General features: G+C 39.1%; 1 protein-coding gene across 1 annotated transcript in view; it reads right to left on the reverse strand.

The window, feature by feature from the left end:
- LOC106939972 (transmembrane protein 2-like) overlaps nucleotides 1-20,308 on the reverse strand; it is a 28,764-nt gene extending 8,456 nt beyond the window's left edge. Inside the window, exons 1-12 of the mRNA XM_015022567.1 lie at nucleotides 19,976-20,308; nucleotides 14,548-14,900; nucleotides 14,311-14,451; nucleotides 13,658-14,225; nucleotides 9,839-10,008; nucleotides 8,151-8,342; nucleotides 7,136-7,305; nucleotides 5,327-5,539; nucleotides 3,584-3,789; nucleotides 2,743-2,812; nucleotides 1,687-1,815; nucleotides 960-1,048 (exon numbers count right to left, since the gene is read on the reverse strand). Of these exons, the coding sequence (XP_014878053.1) occupies nucleotides 960-1,048; nucleotides 1,687-1,815; nucleotides 2,743-2,812; nucleotides 3,584-3,789; nucleotides 5,327-5,539; nucleotides 7,136-7,305; nucleotides 8,151-8,342; nucleotides 9,839-10,008; nucleotides 13,658-14,225; nucleotides 14,311-14,451; nucleotides 14,548-14,881 (2,282 nt within the window). The 5' untranslated portion in view covers nucleotides 14,882-14,900; nucleotides 19,976-20,308. The remainder of the gene's footprint in view (nucleotides 1-959; nucleotides 1,049-1,686; nucleotides 1,816-2,742; nucleotides 2,813-3,583; nucleotides 3,790-5,326; nucleotides 5,540-7,135; nucleotides 7,306-8,150; nucleotides 8,343-9,838; nucleotides 10,009-13,657; nucleotides 14,226-14,310; nucleotides 14,452-14,547; nucleotides 14,901-19,975) is intronic.
- Nucleotides 20,309-21,699: the final 1,391 nt, after the last annotated feature.

Genomic DNA, 21,699 nt, shown 5'->3' on the forward strand with positions numbered 1-21,699 from the left:
CATTCAACAGTGTGAGGCCATGAGTTATGTTTATACATAGAATATTTTGAAAATGTGACTAATTAATCAAGAATTTAAAAAAAAAAAAATCAATGTTGCCATGTTGGTACTATGAGTATTAAGTATGCAAAACAAAAAAAGAAAAGTAGAGATGTAATGAAAACTGTCTTGGTGATCAGAATCTGAATTAGCTACTCTGGCCTCAATTGGTGAGAGGTCGGTCAGAAACTTAAAATTACCGCAATTTTCTCATCAGTGAACGTAACACCAAACCGCACCACCAACAATAGTCTTCACATTCTGTGGTTGTTACTCATACCATTTTAGCATCAGTGTTTAAAAATGAGATCATAGGAAACAGGCATGCAAAATCTTTTTTTTTTTTTTTTTTTTAAAAAGGGGCAATGTATTTTCGACATGTTGCAACACATTTGAGATTTATTCAGGGCTCAAATGGGAGTTAGATTTTCAACAAGTAACAGGAAGGCTGCACAGGGTACAACACTGAACTCCCCATGCGTCATGCTGAATGTGGAGATGTTAGCCTTTCAGAAATCTCAAGGTTAAGGGATGGATCTACCTTTTCCACATGGGATATACACAAACAGACCATTATCTTTGTAATGCTGGCCACAGTAACAGGGCTAAGCATTAATAGAAGACTGCAATATATGTTTTCTGTTTAACATCAACATCTCAATACACACAGAGCGCAACATCACCTATGCTCTTGATTTAAGCAAAATCTATTGCTGATAATTTATTTACTCTCTTATTGGAATTGCATACAACTGGTATCAGCAGGTCAAAGCTTCACCAAAACCAGAGATTTAAAATCTCACACATAATTCTTGATCTGTGCACATTTCAGAAAAACATCTTAATGAATGAATTCTAGATAACAAACGCAAAGACTACACAGCGCGTCATCAAAAATTATCTCGCCAACACATACGCACCTTGCGTTGTTGTCTAAACAGAGGTATTCCCGGGGATCAGCAGTGCTGGCATTGGTAGTCTTCACTCCTTTATCTATGAACAATCCTGCCTAAGAAGATCATAGTATGATTTTTTTCCCCAAAAAAAACTAAGGTTATATAAGAAGAATTACCTTGAACAGTCTGCATATAGTGCATCAGTAAAAGAGGTGAAAATGGGGGAAAAAAAGAACTAGACAGAATCTGACAGGAAATGAAAATGAAAGAAAATTTTCAAATTAAAATAATTCATTATCTCCATGAAAAGCATTTAGACAGGTTTACATGTTTAAAATGTGATTTAAAAGGTAAATATGTAATGTATGGCAAATGTAATATATCCTTGGGTGTCTTGTGCATATGGAAACTTGTGCTGTGAGCTGAAATAAGTGAGGTTTGGTCTTTAACCGCAGGGCTCCTTCCTCTGTTGGAGGCTGCTGCAGTCAGACTGGATAAAGAGCTCACAGTTCATCTGCCCGACTTCTGTCATCACACAACAGAGCACCATTGTAGCACCCCTCACATGCCTGTCTGTGTCCATGTGTGTTTCCATGCATACATTTTGCCAAGAATCAAGTAGTCATGGAAGGAATTGTGTTTGTTCAATACAAAGATGGATATTTTCTTTCTTTTCTCTATGAAACACAGAAGCAGAAATAAAAGGATCTGGCGACTTAAAAGTTAGTAGAATAAGGAATAGCAAGGATACCTTAAAGTTGGAGTGCACACGGTTGTTGTAAAAGATTCCAAGAGGAGTAAGCTCTGCCTTGGTCTCTGGTACCAGCCCATGAGAGTCTCCGGTGGAAGAGCTGTGGAACACAAACCATATTCCAGCATCCTGGGACAGGAAGGAAGAACAGAGAAATAGGTGATAATAGACACATTTATACTGCAACAGAGGAATTGTTCTATAGGAAAATATACAGACTATGAGATACTTGGAGCAGCACAGGACATGATACTCTAGTTTCTTGTTAGCCCCAGCAAGGAAAGATACATTTAAGGGTTAAAGTCCATCCATCCATTTTCTTCCGCTTCATCCGGGGTCGGGTCGTGGAGGTAGCAGCTTAAGAAGGGAGGTCCAGACTTCCCTCTCCCCAGCCACTTGTTCCATGTCCTCTGGGGGAATCCCGAAGCGTTCCCAGGCCAGCCGAGAGACACAGTCCCTACAGCGTGTCCTGGGTCTTCCCCGGGGCCTCCTCCTGGTGGGACGTGCCCGGAACACCTCACCAGGGAGGCGTCCAGGAGGTATTCTGACCAGATGCCTGAGCCACCTCAACTGGCTCCTCTCGACATGAAGGAGCAGCGGCTCTACTCTGAGTCCCTCCCAGATGACTAAGCTTTTCACCCCATCTCTAAGGGAGAGCCCAGACACCCCACGGAGAAAACCCATTTCGGCCGCTTGTATCCGTGATTAAAGGGTTAAAGTTTGCTGTCAACCAAATGCTGAAATAAAATTTATGATCCCCTTTTTATACTTTCACATATGAGATGTCTTACAAAGTTATTCCGTTCCTCTATAAGTATTAAGTCCTGTTTTATTGATGGATCACCCAGTTATGAGCAACAAAATCTTTCATTTTACATCATATTAAAGTTCAGGAACAACAAAGCCAATGGACTGGCTTGTAATGAACATAATTTAATAGATCTTTAAAGGGGTTCACATTTTGGTGTCTCATGTTCTCCTTTTCCCGGAGCTTTTTATTTATTTCTGAGAGATTCGTTTAAAGCTTCCTTCTCAAGTTAAATCTCTTATTGCTACCTGAGAGCCAGCAGCTGCATTGCTGATGAGGTTGTTGTTGGGGTTGGCGATCCAGAATGTTGAGACTGCCCTGAAAAGCAAACAATGCGCACACACACACACACACACACACACACACACACACACACACACACACACACACACACAGTTAAACACACATGGCAATATTAAAAAGACAGCACAGACTCTAATCTCTGTAAGTAAGCTTATGAGTTACAAAGAATCCTGCAGTCTTCTCCAATTCTCTCAATAATCCAATATCAACCATGAACAGACCGACTCTGCCAAGACTCACAACACCCAGGCACAAATTCTTGGAGGCAGGCCTTTCTATTTCCGCACAGAAGGACTTTTCAGGTTCCCGTTATGACATAAAACTCACCACAAAGACAGGAGGTTATTGTTGCTTTCATAAAATCATCCCACTTTCCAAGCTAGCACTAAATATAGCCCTTTCTACTTTCTCTCTGAAAGGACTACACCTCCCTAAAATTATAGTTCCTGGTTTTAATAAGCATGACTTGACTAAAACAACTACTTATAATAAAAATGCTTCGTAAAAATATTCACGTCTCACTATGCTGCCACAAACTTCGCTATGTTTTATAGGGAGCTTATGTAAGCCAACACAAAATAGTCAATTGTTGTGAAGTGGAGAAGAAAAAATCTCAATGCTAGTATAAATTTGTTTTTAACTCCAATAAGAGTCAGACTATTTGTGTTGAGAATTTACCCAGTTTGTGAATGAAATGCAACGAAACAACAAAGTAATCTTTGTTCAGAACCTCAGTGTTTCAGTCTACGTCTTTAAAGAGTAGCACACAAAATTACAATCTCTTACTTGCACTCTGTACTTGGTGAGGGAGTGTAGCCCTTGTAAACTCTGTCCCTGATGCTGGTGCACAGAGTGTCGTTGCGGTCTGTTGGCAGCAGAGTCCCAGGCTGAGTCAAGAGGCCAAGGTTGTGGTATAAAGTGTTTCGCTGTTCAATCCCATCCTCCAGGAAAAAACAATGGCCCAGCGTGTCATACCCTACGGTGTCCTTCACCTAGGCCAGACGACAAGAACAAAATTAATTAGTGGCCCAAAGATCACAAAACAACTGCAGCAGAGTGCTCATCAGAGGAAGGACGTAAATAAAGGTCAAGGACTCAATTACAAAGCTGCTTTTCACTAAAACATGGAACCAAGCTTGAGAAACAGAAAGGCAAGGGCAACATCTGTTCATCTGCTGTTAACACCCACATAAGAAGGTACAGCGAGGTAGACAAGTGCTAAGCTGTGCCTGTGGGCATAAATTCCCCAAATTTCTGAACAAACTGCTCCTGTAGTTGAAGCAAATTGGAAAGAAAATTGCTACACAGAAAGCTACTTAAAGATTTTTCAAGGAAGGGAAACAGGGCAAAAAAAAAAAAAAAAAAAAAAAAAATCCAGCAAATTTGATCCAAGATTTAAAACTAATTTCTTCTAAAAGTCAGAATGCTTCAATTGTGCCTCCTCAAGAAAACTAATCAGGGAGCAAAATACAGAAAACAATACAAGCCAGCAGACAATAACAATTTTAAAATGCACAAATGTGCTGGTTTGAACATGAGTTGGCCTTTGAAACAACATTCTGTCTAGTATAAAATTACAGTGCTTTGCAAAGATGTTTACACCCTTTACACCCTGTTTTTACATTTTATTACAACCACAAACATCAATGTATTTAACTGGGATTATATGTTACGTGTTTTTCTCAGGATACTATATAAGTAAAGGCTGAAATATATGGCCTACGTTTTAATTCAGCCATTGATGCAGACACTTTTGGAGCCACTGTTTACTCTTATTCAAGTCTTCTGGGTGTGTTACTACCAGCTTTTCACATCTAGAAACCAATATTTTTGCCCTTTCTTCAGTGAAAAATGGCTCAGGCTCAGTCTTGCCAAAGATTCTCATTTAGGTTTGGACTTTGAGCCCTTCAAACATGTGGATAAGCTTTGACAGAAACTATTAACTTATAGTTCTGCTGATATGCTAAGGTCTGGTGTTCTGCTAGATGATGAGCCCCAGTCTGCAACACCTTAAAAAGATTTTCGTCCAGGATTGACCTGAATTTAAACCCCACCATTTATCCATGAACTTTGACCAGCTTCCCTGTCACCCATGAAGAAAAGCAACACCACAGCATGATACTGCCATGAACATGCTTCATAGTCGGGATGCTCAAGACTAAATTACACATTGGCGAACCCTATTTACTTGTGAGGTGACTTATTGGGTGGTTGCAGTGAATTCTATGTGGTAATACCGGAGTAAAATGAGTACAAATGAATTAAATTGTTTAGCATTTTCCTTCTGCTTCACAATTATGGGCTACTTTGTTTTGGTCCATCACATAAAACCCCCCCAAAAAAATGCACTGACCTTGTGGCTGTAAGGGGGTAATGTAGAAAGTTTCAACAGCTATCTCTTCAGTTACCAACAAGCCTTTAAATCAATATGGTATATTACTTATTAACTAATTACTTGCATTTCTGCATCTCATTTTGATGCATTCATACAACCATAAACATATTGCGTTAAACAATTATTTTACTAACCAGCAGCCCATTGGTACTATGGATGGTGAGGCAGCGGGAGAAGGAGTGGTGGATGGAAAGTCCATCCACGTATGTTGGATCCTTGTAGCCCCCCCTTTGGTCCACGTCCCCACACATGTGAAAGTGAAGCGGGTAGCTGCCCATCACTGCTTGCTGGCCCATGTTCTTTAACTCCACGTGGGACAGATGCACTGATGAGAAGTTACGGAGGATCTGGGTTGGTGGAAAAGGAAAGCACAAGACAGGCTGAAGAGAAGGTCAAGCAACAAAGACACAATTTTGAATCAAACCTCAGCAGATATTTGTATTAGGCTCACTGGGAAATCTTTCATGGATATAGAAAAGAGTCTGGTTCTTGTTAAGAAAGTATTGGGGCCTTCCTTCCTTCCTTATTTAAAGGAAGGACTGGCTCCAATACACACATCCCTTATTGACCAGCTGCATTGCCCGCTCTATTAGACTTACACAAACACACAACCATAAAATGTAGCTTCAAGCCAGGGCAAGACCAATACATACAGCATACACAGACATGCAAGCATAAAGAATACCGCAGAGATTAACTTTGCATCTGGGTGTTGCAACAATGGGGAATGTAAATCTCTTAAGAATAGATTAGGAACGCATAGATACATTTTGTAATTCAAGAAATTAAATACAAATTTGGACTTACATTTGTTTGGATTTCTTTAAATATAATGTGTGCTGCAGGACTGATAAAATCTCTTGCAACACATGGCCATATTAAGCCACATCAGTTTATGCAACCAAGTTTTCTGAGACCTTATCAATTTTGCTGTTTGCTTAATTTGATTTACCCATTTTACTCTTGTTTTCAGCTGGGATTTTTGTGCTAATGATTGTGTGGGAACAGCTGTTTTGTTGCTGTAAACGCTGTATTTTATTCTACAGTACAACTGACCATTCAAACTGTGAAGGCTTGGAGATGCTTTCTGGTTATCATGACAATTCTGCGTTCATTTTCACGAAAGAAACCAGGTTTAGCATCAAATAGAATTTTCTAGACCGGTTCTCCTCCCATTCAGAAGCACCACCTCTCTGACTTTGAAGTTAACTCAGAATTGCAGCACTGACAGGATGTCTTTGAAGCAAATGAGGAACAGAGGTTTGTACATCATTTTTAACCTGGTTCCTTTAAAGCTGACTGGCTAATTTTATTGTGATTCTATGGTTGTAATGGAGAGGTCTTGTAATCAATCCCAGCCCACTGGTTTTGTTGTACTTAGCAATTTTGGCTAAAACACATCTATATTTAGATGTCTACTAAACATAATGCTCCATTTACTAGTCTCCTGAACTTTTACTTTTGGACTAACTGCATACCGATTTTGGCCTACTTATAGAGGAATAATTGTCATTGTTGAGGCATTTTCAAATAAAAAGAAAAAAAAAAAAAGCTCAATACAAAGTCTGAGAAATGCCATAATGTATTCATGAAAGGTTTCTTAACCTAAATTACACTGATGTCATATGCAAGTTAGTACCGGACTGTCTGCAGTGTTTAGATTTTAAATACTCTGTTTTCAGAAGGTGACATATGGCAGATCAGATATGTTATAAAATGTAGAATAAGATGAAAACTTGCACAAAGAATCTGATATGTACTAGCTAAACCAAAGATGTAAACATCTCTATTCATTTTGAAGATTTACAGTGGCAGAATCCAAACACCATTTAACGTCTCGGCATAAACACAGACTCTTTCAGAGGAGGCAAAGTTCTGTCACAACAATAAATGTTTACGACAATACAAACACAGGATTCTGCTATGAAATTACAAACACAGACCTTGATGTGGCCACCAAAGGTGTCACGGTTAAAGAACTGGCACAGGTTGTCCCCATAGCAAGAGTTTTCCATTTCCCCGTAGATGAGAATGTTTCTAGAGAGCAGAGCCACTTCGGCCCGCATGTCGACTCCATCGATGATCTCACCCACATGGTTGTACCGAGGCTTCCCTAAACAGCATAGAAAAGGGTCACAATTGTATTTGCAAATCACAATTTGGCACCTAATGCTTGTCAAAATCCCCAAAAATGACGGGGTAATAAAAAGGCAACAGCTTCTACACCTCATTCTGTCAGTGACAGGAAGTTTGATTTGCTAATCTTACTACCCGCCCTCAAACCAAAATCCCTAAGTAATAAAATAGACATGAAACGACAGCTTTTTAAAAAGCAGAACGTGTATATAACTTAAAAAAAACAGCTGTAGATCATCATGCTTAGCAGGTGTAACACTTGCTCAGCCTGTCCTCCAAGGAACCATATAACCCTAGGCATATAATATACACCCTTCCTCTCCAGAAATGGCGTGGATGTTTATTGACCAGAGAGGAATGACATAAGGAGGCATGGCTGATAGAGGGCTTAGCTGTGATGAACAGCAGAGAATGTAGGAATGCATGAACTGACAGGAAATGTGTCCAGATTTCCAAAATCCCTGCAGTCATCATGAGATAAAAGTTTCCAGTAAAACGTAAGCTGATAATCTCTTTTCAACTTCTAAAAACCTTACATCAACTCAACGGCTGGAAAAGGAATTAGATTCTATTGTACTTGGTGATTACCAGAGTGACATGTAATAATCTCATTTAAAGGAATTTACTGAAGAGCACGAGCTTCTCAGTGGCACCTATTTCGACTCTAAACCATTCATTGCATCTTCAGTATTTAGAAGCTGTACCTGAGCTTTTTTTTTTCTACCATTTTATCATAAAATGTACATGTTTAGCACAAAAACGCTGAACTGTAAGTGAAGTTTCACTCATGTTTGCAGAAAATAGTGCTGGCTGTCGTCTCACCTTGTATCCTGACCTGCCTTCTGGTGCACTGGGGGCAGGGTAACAGGGTGAACTCTTCAGCCTGGTGCATGGAGTAGTCTGTACTGGCAACCACTATGTTGTCGCCTGGTTTCCAGGTTGGCTGGACTTCATCTTGGAGGTTTAAGACCACCTGGTCTGCAGAGTCTACCAGGAACCCCATAATAGGGTAGCCTGTTGGGTACGAGACAGAAAGCACAAGTCATTATTAGAGCTGCAAAAATATGCTAAATTGTAATAGTCGTATCAGTGTGTAAAAAAAATAGCAATTGAAAGGGACTCTGAATGCAATACTTTGGAGGCAATTTTAGTTCAGTGACTAAGTATTCACACTTTGGATGGCATCAATGTGGTTGGTAGACTTGCGTTGGCCTGTAAAAACAAATTTTCTGATGTAGATATTAGATGGTAAAACTTGCATAATAAGAAGCAGAGGGGAAGTTATCACAAGTTTTAAAAATATCACTGCGGTTAAATATAAAAAAAAAAAACAGTCACTGTGTGGACTATAGGAGCCATTTCACATGAGAAAACACCAACTACTTAAACAATTTAAATGTAAAAGTCTATTTAGACTTGAGACCAGATAAGAGATTTCATCCAATCTCACTGAGTTTAAGATATTTTGCCTAAAAAGAAAAGGTTAACAGCTTGGGAAAAAAAGGATACATTCAATGTGTTTTCACTGTGATTAAGATTATAATAGTATACTACAGATGTAAAAATGTCCACTATAAAACAAAATGGCAGATGTGTTGAAGAGAAAGAACAGCACAATAATGGAAAGTCAAAAAGAAAACAGAAAACAGGACATGAACTGATTTGGCTATTGGATTTGTAAAATTGGAACCAATCAGACTTGTTCCTTAATGCTGAGTGGAGTTGTTCTGTGTTCAGTTAGTAAAGCATTAAGAAAGAAACCAAACCACAGTTTTAAGATGTTTTAGTCTCTTGAAAGTTGTGCTAGTGCTGCCAAAAAAAAAAAAGAAAGGAAGGTTAATGTTACACATTCACAGTCCAATTCTCCTGAAAAATTATTAGTAAGACTATTGTCTTGGCACACAAACTCTAGATCGAGACATATTCCAAATATATCTGGAATAAATTTGGAAACATAATCCAAAATCTAGCACAGACAGCTGAGATAGTTTTAATGTTGCGAAAGGTATTTTTCAGTTGAGCCCAAAGGATCTTTGGTTCAAAGAGTATTAGTTCACAAAGCAGTTTTCTCAGACAGAAAACCTGGGAGGTTGCTGGAAAATACATAAATCAAGGTTCTCATCAAATCATTGTCACTACTTTTTAAGTTTTTTACCTTCATAGCACAACAAGACTTTAGAACATATAGTAAAAAAAAAAATTGTTTAAAAATCAAAGCTGAGAGGATCTGGACAATCTAAATATCCTCATCTGTATTAGGAATTTTTCTCTGACATACGATACAGTAAGAGGAAGCAAAAATAAGCTCAGAGGGAGAAAAAAATCACATTCCAGAGACTAGAGTTTCCATAACAACTGTGGTTAAATTACCATTACTCAAATCTTGGCATCTGAATTATTCAGCATTCACTGAGATATTGTGGAGCAATCTATATAGAAATAGTTTCCACAATCGGATACATCTGTAGAAAGAGAGAAACTTGACAATAGGCCTATTATTATATTCTTACCATTCTTCCACTCGCTGTAGGCCGACACAGAGAAATCCACTCCTTCCACAGTGGTGAAATTGCGAGTTGCAAGAGCTCTTCCACCTGTGTTGAGGTTCTCGTGTTCTTTCACGTCCTCTGAGCATGACTCGTTGCCACCTCCGACCACAGAAACCAAGGCCCACGCCTGCCTGAAAAAAGAAGACGTACCAGAGAATGACGAGTTTCATATTTCCACTGAAAAACAATAATGATGATGCGGCACTTTGTTTAAATCCCCAAACTGAAAAACTACTGCATAAGCAAACCCAGCATAAAACAGGAGCAAAACCAGCAGGCGGACTGCCTCACTAAATCACCTCCTGTGGAAATTTCACACTTGACCTCGAGCAACATGGATGCTACACCCCTTTACTTCTCCAACAGACCTGATTTCAAAATAAAATCATGCCTTTATGTGTGCTTCATAGCCTTCCTGTGGCAATCTCTGTTGCTTGTGAGCATTTTTCTACCATATTTTTCTTTCCACTCAGTTTTTCTTTGATATGTTTGGATACAGCACTCTACACATGAATCTTCTTGAGCAAGGATGTGTAATGATCTCATGACTTTTTGTCAAGCAAAAATCATGTGTTAATGATTGTCTGCTGGAGAGCTGCGGAGTCAACAGTCTACCCCTAGATTTTGTGAATAATGTATATTATATAATTGTGGGGAAAAACTGATTGTAGGTTTTCATTTATTCCAAGCCAAAATCATCAAATTTAATCAGAACATTAAATAAATATACAACTTGATGCAATGGTTAAAAAAAATTAACAGCTGAAGCATCACTAAGAAGCACCAGAATGAGAAGACAGACTCAAATTCAGAGAAATTATTACGTGTCTGACTGTCATTTGCAAAAAGGAATCTGAATGATGATGATGAGTCACAGAATGATGTAAATTTCTTCCATTGAGACATAAAAATCCCGATACTTCAAAAAGATTAGTTTCACACTGCACATATAAATCAACGATAATTAGATGATTCTGCTCAAGTTAGATCACAACAATGGATCTTACAAGTTGAAAATGAAACTCAAAGCATTTGAGTGGATGAGATTTAGGCTGTGAATATTAACGAGTACTGGGTGTACTTCTGAAAGCATATGATCTAAATCAAACTTCAGCTGCCGATTAAAGACCATTATTATGAACATTTTAGAGCTTCATCATAACACGCATTGACCAAACCCTACGTAAACATTGCATGCTAAGTCCATGTCATAAAACTTTTCTAATCATTCATTAGGACAAAAAGACAGTTGATATCAGCAGACTGGTTGCAGTGAACAATCTTACATCTTACAGTAGGCTCAACATTTCATTCTCCAAATGCAACCTGATGAACCCAAAATTCACCAGATACAAACTGTAGGTCAAATTAAAATGCTCTTTAAAAGGGAAAATATATATTTTTAAATGAATCAACATTTCTGTAAGAAATTGAGAGATTCACTACCAAATTAAGGACTTCCCAGACACTAAATATATCCTCTGTAATTTTTTTTCCATCATCACACCCTTATTCCCAACACTAGCTTGATGTCAACAACTGCATTGTTTGCATGGATCATATAATGTGCAGAGGTGAATTCACAACAGACCAACATAAACACGTCTTTATCCATGTGTGAGTGTGCTACTCCTAGACAAAGACTGAACAGAGGTCAACTGAGACAGGAAGGCCAGCCGACGCACATTAAACCAACCAGGGAGAATTCTAATGGATTTGGGAAAGGCGACTATTTGCTATGCTTTCGTCATGAACATGATGTCCAAGTCAAGAGTTTGGATACACCCTGCCCTTTCAAAATGAATGCGTTTGTGTGTACACAAATGTATGAGGTGATAAGGTGTTCAAGCTATGAAATGCTGTGGCACTAAAGAGTTTAAAGGTTTACAGAAAGCTCCACCTCATTTGGTTCTTCCAACAACAATCTCTGCAGTTTTTTCAACAAACATAAACTGAACCTTTGATATGCAACTGAAAAAAGGAACACACACACACACACACAATGTCTCAGTTTAAGATTAAAACAAGAAACTTCATAAAATAACCTGAAAAAACACAGGTGTACTGTTTACTACTGGCAAATCCAAAAGCAAGCTGTACTGGAAGAAGAAAAAAAAAAACTACAGTGGCATGGAAAAGTATTTGCTTCTCTTACAGATGTCTTGTGCTTTTGTGTCACACTTGAATGTTTCAGATCAAACTAATGTTAAAATATAAAAAATAGCTTAAACTGAACCCCCAAAAATTTATTTATTTATTAAGGGAAAGAGCTTGGATTAATATGATTTTTAAAAACCAAGTTCAATTTTCTTAGTCATAACCTGGCCTGATTACGGTCATATCTGTAGAATCAAGAGATTTCTTTATTAGAACCTGTCTGTCAACATGAAGTAAGCTAAAAGATCTCACAATGCCTTTGAGCCAAAGAAATAAAAAGAAAACGTTGCTTCGATCCGTCAGTCTTGAAAGTCTGACAAAACTTATCCTCAAGTAGAAATAACACAGACATGTAATGAATGTGTGAATTGTCTTACATTCTCCTTAAAACCAACAAAGCAATCAAAAATATGAAGGTTTTAAAGTGGCCTAGTCAAAGTGTGGAATTGAATCTCATTGAGATGCTGTGACACAACCTTAAATAGGTTGCTAATCATCAAAATGCCTCCATCGTATCTGAATTAAAGACAATTCAAGAATTGTCTTTAATTCAATTTTGGAGTCTCTCCAAGTAGAGAAACTCCAAAATTGCCATAATGGAGTTATTTTGATCAACCCTGAGAACAGAGGATTGAAATTCCTTCACCGTGATGAAACTTCATGAACAGCATTTTATATTTATTGACAGAACATGTTTGTTTCTAATGATCTTAAAAATGTAGATGTAGAAAAAAACAAACAAACTGAAGAAACGTGTTAGGGAGTATATACATTGTCAGAGCTCTATATGGAAAAACTAAACTACTGCTAGTAAATAAGCACCTCTAAGAATAAACATGATTATGTGACTCATGTAAACTACTCTAAAGTGGGAGTGGGTTTAAGGGGAATATGGTCAGAAACCGCAATGCTCTGGCACTCACCTCCAAATGGGAAATGTGACACTGAAGGCATCTGAGGACCTCAGCGCAAATCACACAGTTATGGGAAACGGTGACCTTGTACATACTTGGACCTGAGTGATAGTAACAAGATATCTGCCACTGAAAGCTAATTTAAAACCCATCACCTCCTACTGACAGAACTACCGACAATGAACATTTCTCTTTCTGTTCTTCTGAGATAATAACCATATGGAACACAGATTCCCCTGAATTGCCAGATTTTGTGCAAATGCTCCAACCTCTGATCTGAACCCTCTTATCCTGTGTGCGCTTCCTTTTTCTGGCGCAGTGCGATACAGCGAGAAGGCACAGGAAACAGGAAGACAAGTAACTGGGAAAGATTCAAGTGAACACGTTAAATGCAATGGTACATGAAAGGGGGGCATCATTTTTTCCACTGAGGATATGTGTGGAACAAAATGTTGGTCCTCTACGTAGAGAGGGTTCAAAAGTGGAAGTGTTTACTTTAGCTGTCAAAAAAAACAATCACTTTCCTTATCAGGCCCAGGAGACTGAGAGTAAACAAGACACTCCTAAAGACGTTTCCACTCCACACTCATTAGGGAAGCAGAGGTCTTTGTGAGACACTTGCCAGAACATAATTTCAAAAAGCTTAAAAGCCAATATGGCTCCCACAGGAGGAATCCAGACATGAACCGTGCTGGTAATGTGTTGTTACCTGTATTTAAGATCGTCGGCAAATTGGCTGCCAAGCACCTCTTTAAAGGCTTTCTTGGTTTCTTCCAGCAACCCCTTGACCGCAGAGTCCCCGACAGCCAGCGCGACTATGCGACCCGCCGGCAGGGAGCGGAGCAGCTGAGTGAGTTTCCGACTGTCGTTCCGAGAGTTGTGGGTGTCAAAGCGCTCGGCGTAGATCAAAGCAGATGTGTCCTGGTCGAACACCCGGAAGTTGATCCCACGGCTGAAGTTTTTCTGGAAGGCATAGCCTCCGGTGGAAAGCCCGGACGCGGGGATGCTTCGGGTCAGCAGAGACCAGGAAACACGTTCTGTGCCATGCAGCTCTAGAGTTCCGCCGCCCATGACACCGATGAACTTGTGGCCCATGACAGGGATTTCGGGAACAGCTTTGCTGTCCGAGCGACCTAAGAGGGCGATTGTGGCACGGGACCGGTAGCGGCATTTAGGTGAACCAATATGAAGGGCACCGCCATCTTCTATGAGGATGTAATGTGTTCTCAATGTTATGTTTCTGCTTCCATCTGCATTGTCAGCAAACACTACACGACCTGTGAGAAATCAAATGAAATGCGTCTTATAAATAAAATTGCTTGCTGAAGAATGCAAAACAATATGCAAACATCACAGTCTCACCTCCTGATTGGATGGTAAGCGAACGAAAGGTGGCGGAAGATTCCAGTCTATACAAATCCCCCCTACGGATAAGAATATCGTTGTTTGGTTGGTGACCTGGATTCCACTTGCTCAGGGATAAGTGGTGGTCTGGACAGTTTTCTGAGAGTACAATCGATCACAAACATTAGAAACCCAAACAGTAGGAATTTGACAAATTTTGAGAAAACCCCGAAAAAGAAAACATGCAATACTAACCATCTAATTTGTCTCCACTCGCGAGACTGAGGGCAAGTATAAGTGTAAAAACGAAAGCCCCCAGCGAGAGTCCGCAGAAGATAAGAGTGTTTTTCCTTTGCCATACGTTCAGAGAAGGACCTCTGTGCTGACTTTCCACTGACAGGCTGGGCGTAGTTCGTTGCTCCAGTCGCAGGCCATGTGGCTTCAACGGCGGAGGTGGTGGAGCTTTGGCAGGTGGAGGCGAGCGGACTGGAGCCACCCGACCGGGAATGTAACCTGGACACCTTTGATGGTTGCTGTGAGATGGAGCCACAAATGTGGGGATGCGGCCTGGGCAATCACTCGTCGGCATGGTATTCCTGTCCGCTTATCTGAGGACGGAAACAAAAAAAGAACAAGAGAGATGAATAGAGTTAGGAAAAATATATTTCCTGATTTCAGGTCTACTTATGACATTCAACTTTCAACTGATAGAAAAAGTATAAACAATTAAGTGGACTGAAATCTTTTGAAAGGAATCATTTTCGAAAAAACAAGTGTTGTTAGTCATATAAACAATTCATAATTCTTACACTCAGACAGGTTAGAGATAAAAAGTTGTTAAAAAAAACCAGACAATAAAATGGAGGAATAAACAGAGTTGAAAAAGAGAAGGTCAAAGTAGAGGTAAACACAAGAAGAACAGACATTAGAAGTGAGTAGGAAAACAGTAGGAGGTAAAGGACCCTGGGGGGTGTGAGTTAAGGGCTAGGACAATCAGAGAATCCCCCACTAACCACTAAGTTTGGGGGCTAAAGGTTAATATCCTTGGACTTGATTTTTAAAACACAAGGTAATTTGTCACATCAGCGGCAAACTTCTTCTTGGATGATTTGTCTAGAGCGGGATGACACTGGCTGCTCTTGTCAGCATTAATGGATCACAACATAACAGAGCATTCCAAACACCAAAACACAGCCAAACAGATGGCACCAATTACTGTGGGGAAGAGGGAGAGCGCTTCAGCTGGAGCTCGACTGTTTAGCATAAATGGAGAACACAACGCCAAGAAACTGAGGCCACGGATAGGTACACATCTTTATCATCATCATCATCTTAAAATAATGTCCTAAGGAATTTAATTCCTCGAAAATAGTCTAACTCCTATTCCAAAACTTTGCGCAAATATTTTTTGAAGAGTGGGAGAGCCCCTCATTCGTTCCCAGGGACGAGGCGGGACAGCCTTATTAGTGTGCAAACGGACTTTTGCCAGATTATGAGACATGCAAACATAAAGAGGTCAAATGGGCAGGAGCAAACACTTAGCATACACTGGATATAAAAATATGTACACACACCCCAATTGAAATGTCAAGATCTTGCGGTTTGAAAAAAAAAAAAAAGAAAAAAAGAAGATAAATATTTTGCTGAACTTTCTCCACCTTTAAGGTCATCTGTAAACCTCAAATGAAAAACAATCTGAGAGCTTTCAAGAGGAAAAAGGGGAAACAAAAGACCTAAAATATACTGGTCCCATAAGTGTGCATCTCAAGGAGATGTGGATGTGTTCAGAAATAATCATCACATTCAAACCCATGTTAAGTATATCAATACACATATGCTCTCATTTAATGTGTGTCATTAATCTTGAATAAACTTTCGCTGTTCTTCCAGGCTTATCCTGACATTTTCTTAGTCAAAAATTATGATCCCTCGGAGATTCTAAAAGATCTAAACATGCAAATGCATTTTAAAGGCATGAGATAGAAAAGATTTACAATCAGATAAAGAAAACTTAGCGCAATCATGACATTACAAAGAACTGGACATCCCTCTAAGATTAAATAAAGGTCCAGACAAAAAACTGGTCAGTGAGTGCACCAAGAGGCCTACAAGTCATAGTAACTGAGCTGCAAGATGCAAGTAGCGGTCTTGTACTACATGTGATAAGAATCTCATGTTCTGGGAGTATCCGCTTGGGGTAAGGTAGCTAGAAGAAAGCCTATTATGAATAATAACGTACAAGGGTTACAAAATTTCATAAAAACCTCTTCCAAATACACATCTTACGATGATAAACGCAAAACTGAACATCTTTGGGACATTTCAAAAGGTAATATGTGGTCTAACAAAACAAAAAGCATATCAACTTCATACTTTGGAAACTTGTTTATACAGATGTAACTAGGTGCTTAGTCAGGACGCATGCAGAAATTGCCCAGTCGATGTTGCAACAGAACCTTCAGACTTCTGCTTCAAAGCTGAGGGTGAAATGCATCTTTCACAATGACTAAAAGGCCCAACACCAAATCAACAAAAGAGTGGTTTTGCAAGTAAAAGGTTATGGTTTCAGTAAGAAAAACCTAACCAGACTCCAAACCAGAATCAGATTGAAAAAAATCATTGGTGTGATCTGAAGAAGGCTGTGCAAAGAAGATGCCGTGGCAAAATCACAGTTAAAGTGGTTTTATTTTATTTTATTTTTTAAAGAAAAGTGGATGAAAGTTGTCAAGTTCCTTTTGGAATCTATGCTCTTAGCTCACTTTTATTCTTACATTTAAAAAATAATAGTTTAATATTGGCAAGATGTTACTTTTCCACTCTACTCGGAGTGCAAAAATATGCACTCTTTCACTAAACACTACAACCACTTTCCTTCTTTTCCTATATACACTTATACCCAGACGAGCAATCTAAAGCCCAGCCTAACTGTGAATAAACAAAGTCGTCTGTGCGTCAAGAAGCTTCTAATTAGTATGTTAAGTATACAACAGATTAAATTTTCTCGGGAAGGAAGATCAGAAGTAATGTTATCAACTGTTCAGTCACTAGTTGCAGTTTACCCTTGAAAGAAGACAAAAAAATTGTGTTTCTTCCTGTTTGACAACCTCTTTATCAAACCTGATACACACAAATACGTTGTAAAGAAGTTTGTATCTTACAACTTGATGAGTAGGACAGTCAAAGATAAATGTAGATGTGAATATATGAGGGAGATTTGACTCATTACACATTCACAGGTGCAGACGCTCATACTAGAAAACAATAACCTTGTCCAAAATGCAAAAAGTCACAGAGTGATAGAAGCACAGATGAGCGAGAGAGAGGAAAGAAGAAAATGGGCATTTATCGCAACTGATATCACAATCACAATATTTATCAACACAGCATTGCAAGATTTTCTAATATCGGAGTCCTAAAAGAGAGCAGGAAAGTTCTCTCTACTGACGATCGAAAACGGCCTCAATGAAATCTAGAAAGGCCGCATCGCGCTGACCAATTAGCACACACAAACAAACAACAACAACAACAAAAAAGCCATTGTCTTGATGAGTAAATTAGTCATTGTTTTGCTCAAGAGCAACAAACAAACCTCTTCAAGTCCTCAACAAAGCAGTTCACAATAAGGGGCAAGTAAGACAATAGCCCTGTGATTAATGCAAGCCACGAAATAAACCAGGCGCAACACTCTCTGGATTATCTACGTCAACATTCCCCTTGCAACACGTATAAAACATTTATTGTACATATCAAGAACCATCCATCTTACGTACAGCGGGGCTGTCAGAGGCAGAGGTACAATGATGGCATTATGTTTTGGATGTACACTCTCTCCAGCCTGAGGATCCCATTATAATGTGTATTTTCTTCCCACTAACGAATTTACATGGACTGTAAAACACATCTGGGTAAGGAAATACGGATAATCACTGCAAGACTTAAAAAAATAAAAAATAAAAATAAAAATAAACAAATAAATAAAAAATACAAACTTTCCTTTTATGTACTTGGTAGGATGGCATCACATGAGGTACAAAAGTCAATTTGATCGTCTGGCATTGGTGAAAACTAGGGCTGCACAAAATCAAGAGGCCACGGCAGATGAAAGATAATATCCTACCAGATATTGCATCCATTCATTTGCAGTTGTGAAATTTGCTCACATTTGCATTGTGACTTGATATGTTGTACAGCAGATTTCTACGTAGATTGTGAAACATTTGGGATTTTAAGGTTTTAAGCATTGTGTTTAACCCAGAGTTCAACTTCTAGAGTTACAATTGTCTTCAAAACTTTAATTGCTTCAAATACTATTGTTTGAATTTTTCCCCAATCTACCGGTAATTGGTGTTAATACATTTTGATTTCATTTAATCCTTTTCCACTTCCATTTACTACCCACAAACATGCCATTTAGTACCCATGTACTTTAACTATTGCGAATCATTTTAGTCAGGTTTGTAGTCTACTAATTTCATGACAAGTGCCTTGTGAAAGTATTCACACCCTTAGCATTTATTTGTGTGTGTGTTTTGCTACCTCACAGCATGGAAGACGCGTCATTTAAATTTAGGGGTTGAATCATTTCATTAACAGAACATGCCTACAACTTTTAAACATTTCATTTGTGAAGCAAACGACACACCCAGCATGCTTGTATAATCGTCCCGTTGGAAGGTGAACCTTCGTCCCAGTTTTAAAGCACTGACCAAATGAAACAGGTTTTGCTCACAAACATCCCTTTCAGACCAGTTCACCAGCCCTTGCTGCTGAAAAACATAGCCATAGCATAATGCTGCCACCACCTTATGGGTATTGTGTTCTTGATTCAAGCTGTGCATCTTTAAAAAACAACAACATTAAATTGTCAGTTCTCAAAGCATTGGAGAGGGGTGCACCTCGTTTTTGCTGAAACCAGAAGACAAGCAACAACATTAAATAATAATAATAATAATAATGTGAATAAATATGAAAATCAGCATAAAAATACCCTAGAAGTCGTGTTTAATGCATCAGATCAGCTGCCTCTTGTGATCTCACCATAAACACATTAATCAGAGGTTTGCACAGCTCCGGGCGAAATCAGCTCACCGCTAATATTTATCTGATTTAAAAGCTACTGAATATCAAGATGTGAGGGTGGGGGTCACTGAGAGTAAAAGACGGACGGACAAAAGCATTCCTCAGCTGTAAAAGTCTCTCTCTGGATGTCTATTCGTGACATACCTAGAACCATGTGTTTCCTCACCGTAACTGGGTCTGCGCTGTCACCGCTCTTTAATATCTTCAGAGCGGCTCTGGTCCACGTTGAGACATGAGATGTGTTTTATTGATGGGGTCAGTTGCTTCTGTAAATGGGGAGTCACAACTTATATGATTGTTTTTTGGCTAACGTGACACTTCCCGCAATAAAATAGGCAGCTGGGCGATATAGGGATAAAACCGAGAGCTTTGCTAACTGATGCATCACAAAAGAGGAACTGTTTAAAAAATAAATAAATAAAAAACCTATGAGGCAAAGGGGATTTTTATTGCCAAAAATTACCAGCAGGAACGAGTGTGGGACACGTAGCAACACGCCGTTTAGTTGTCACCTCTTGGTGAAGTTTGAGAGCTGTTAGGAAGTACCACTCCCCTGAGAAAAATAAATAAATAAACAAAAACAACCGTGAACTGAAAGGCTCACCTGGTGAATCCTCTTCCACCCCCAATGGTTGACGGACGGACACAGACACAATGTAGACGGCCGTGTGGACGGTTGAGGTCTACCGCTGGTGGTGAGGCTGTCCTGCTCCTTCACCGCTCTGTCCATTCGCTCTCAGGCGAACCGATATAAGAAGCAAAACACCCCGTCCTGATAAGAAGAGTGAAAAACTTATCTGCCAAGGAAGTTTACTGGGTTTTACTTCCCTCTATATATGTGCATTTTCCACATGTTTTTTTCTTCTTCTGCTGATAGGCTGTCTTTCGTCCGTCGGTCAGCCTCCAACACCACCAAGAGAGAGCAGGCGCGGCTTGGAGAGAAAGGAAGTTGTGGTGCGTTTAAGGGCTATCGGAAAAAACTACACACAATAGGAAGAACGTGGTTTATGGACTTAAGTGATGTACTAAAACGTCAATTTTATGGTTACTCCTGTCAGATATTTTCAAACCTCTCTTTTTTCCCCGTCCATTGTATTTGTTTTTATATATATATATATCTGCTTTAACTAAATGAACGGGTGAACTGGAGCATGCCGTGGATGAGAGGTCATTGTGGATGTTTGGATGGTTTCCCATTCCATCACAGGACCAGCTCACACAGACACACAGAGTTAAGCATGCACTGCTGAACTCACAAAACTAAAGTGGCGATAGTTTTAAACAACAAAGACCCCCTCATGAGTTACATGCTGGGGGAGAACATGCAAACTGGCCTAGCTCAAGTTCAAACCTGAACCTTGTCTTCTGTGGGCAGTCGACTAAAGGCAGCAGTAGCAGTGTGCATAAAAATATACAAAAGTCATTATTTCCCATAAAATAATTATATTTCAATACTGTCATCTACAGTTTAAAACTGTTACCCAAAAAATAACAGTTTTTGGGTAACAAAAAACTGTTACTGTCCTTATCGAGTTCCTGTCGATAAGGACAGAAAATCAGGGACCGTACAGATGCTTTCTATCCAATCTGACTGGAGTATTTTTGTAAGGATAAGCAGGTACAATTTTAAGTCCTAGATGTGCAAACCTCATAGAAACGCCTCCCAAAATACTAACAGCCTTAATCTGAGTGAAAGGAAGTCCAGCAAAGTATTCCCTCAGGGTCTGAACAGAGATGAACTGCACACTTTTCTGATTTCTATCTGGAAATGATTTTCTAAACCATCTTTCATTTTCCTTCTACTTCACAGTCAAAGCACTACCTGTTATTTCATACATAAAATCACCACAAAAATACACATTCACTGTGATTTGTTCTGCATTACAGTTATAAGTTGGTGATCTGCAAAACAGTGAATGCCCTTCACTTGAGTCAATGTCAACAAAAACACTATTTTTAGCCAGAGGGATCAGGAACCTACTTTGTTCCAAAGCAAAAAATATATATATATTTACACAATAAAGCTTTTGATAATGTTATCTTGTGCAGAGATTTCTTTCCTGCTTCCTACCTTAAGAATGTTGATTTCCCTTTTCCTTGACTTCCAAAGAAAACATGGGTTTCCAAGGAGTTATTTAAAGAATTTGTGTCCAGTGAGTGAGATTAGTGCAACATCGCCACCTGCTGGTCCTCAGAAGGGACAAAAGGTACTTCACAACCTAAAACAGTCATATTATAGAGTACCTTTTAAAACTTTCACACATCAAATTAACATTTTGAAATAATTTAGTTCCTAGAGGAACTGGGTCGAAACCAAACTCACTTCAT

Source organism: Poecilia latipinna, unplaced genomic scaffold (assembly GCF_001443285.1).
Source record: "Poecilia latipinna isolate Pla-1442-1.1 unplaced genomic scaffold, P_latipinna-1.0 Scaffold3047, whole genome shotgun sequence".
NCBI classification, from domain to species: Eukaryota; Metazoa; Chordata; class Actinopteri; order Cyprinodontiformes; family Poeciliidae; genus Poecilia; species Poecilia latipinna.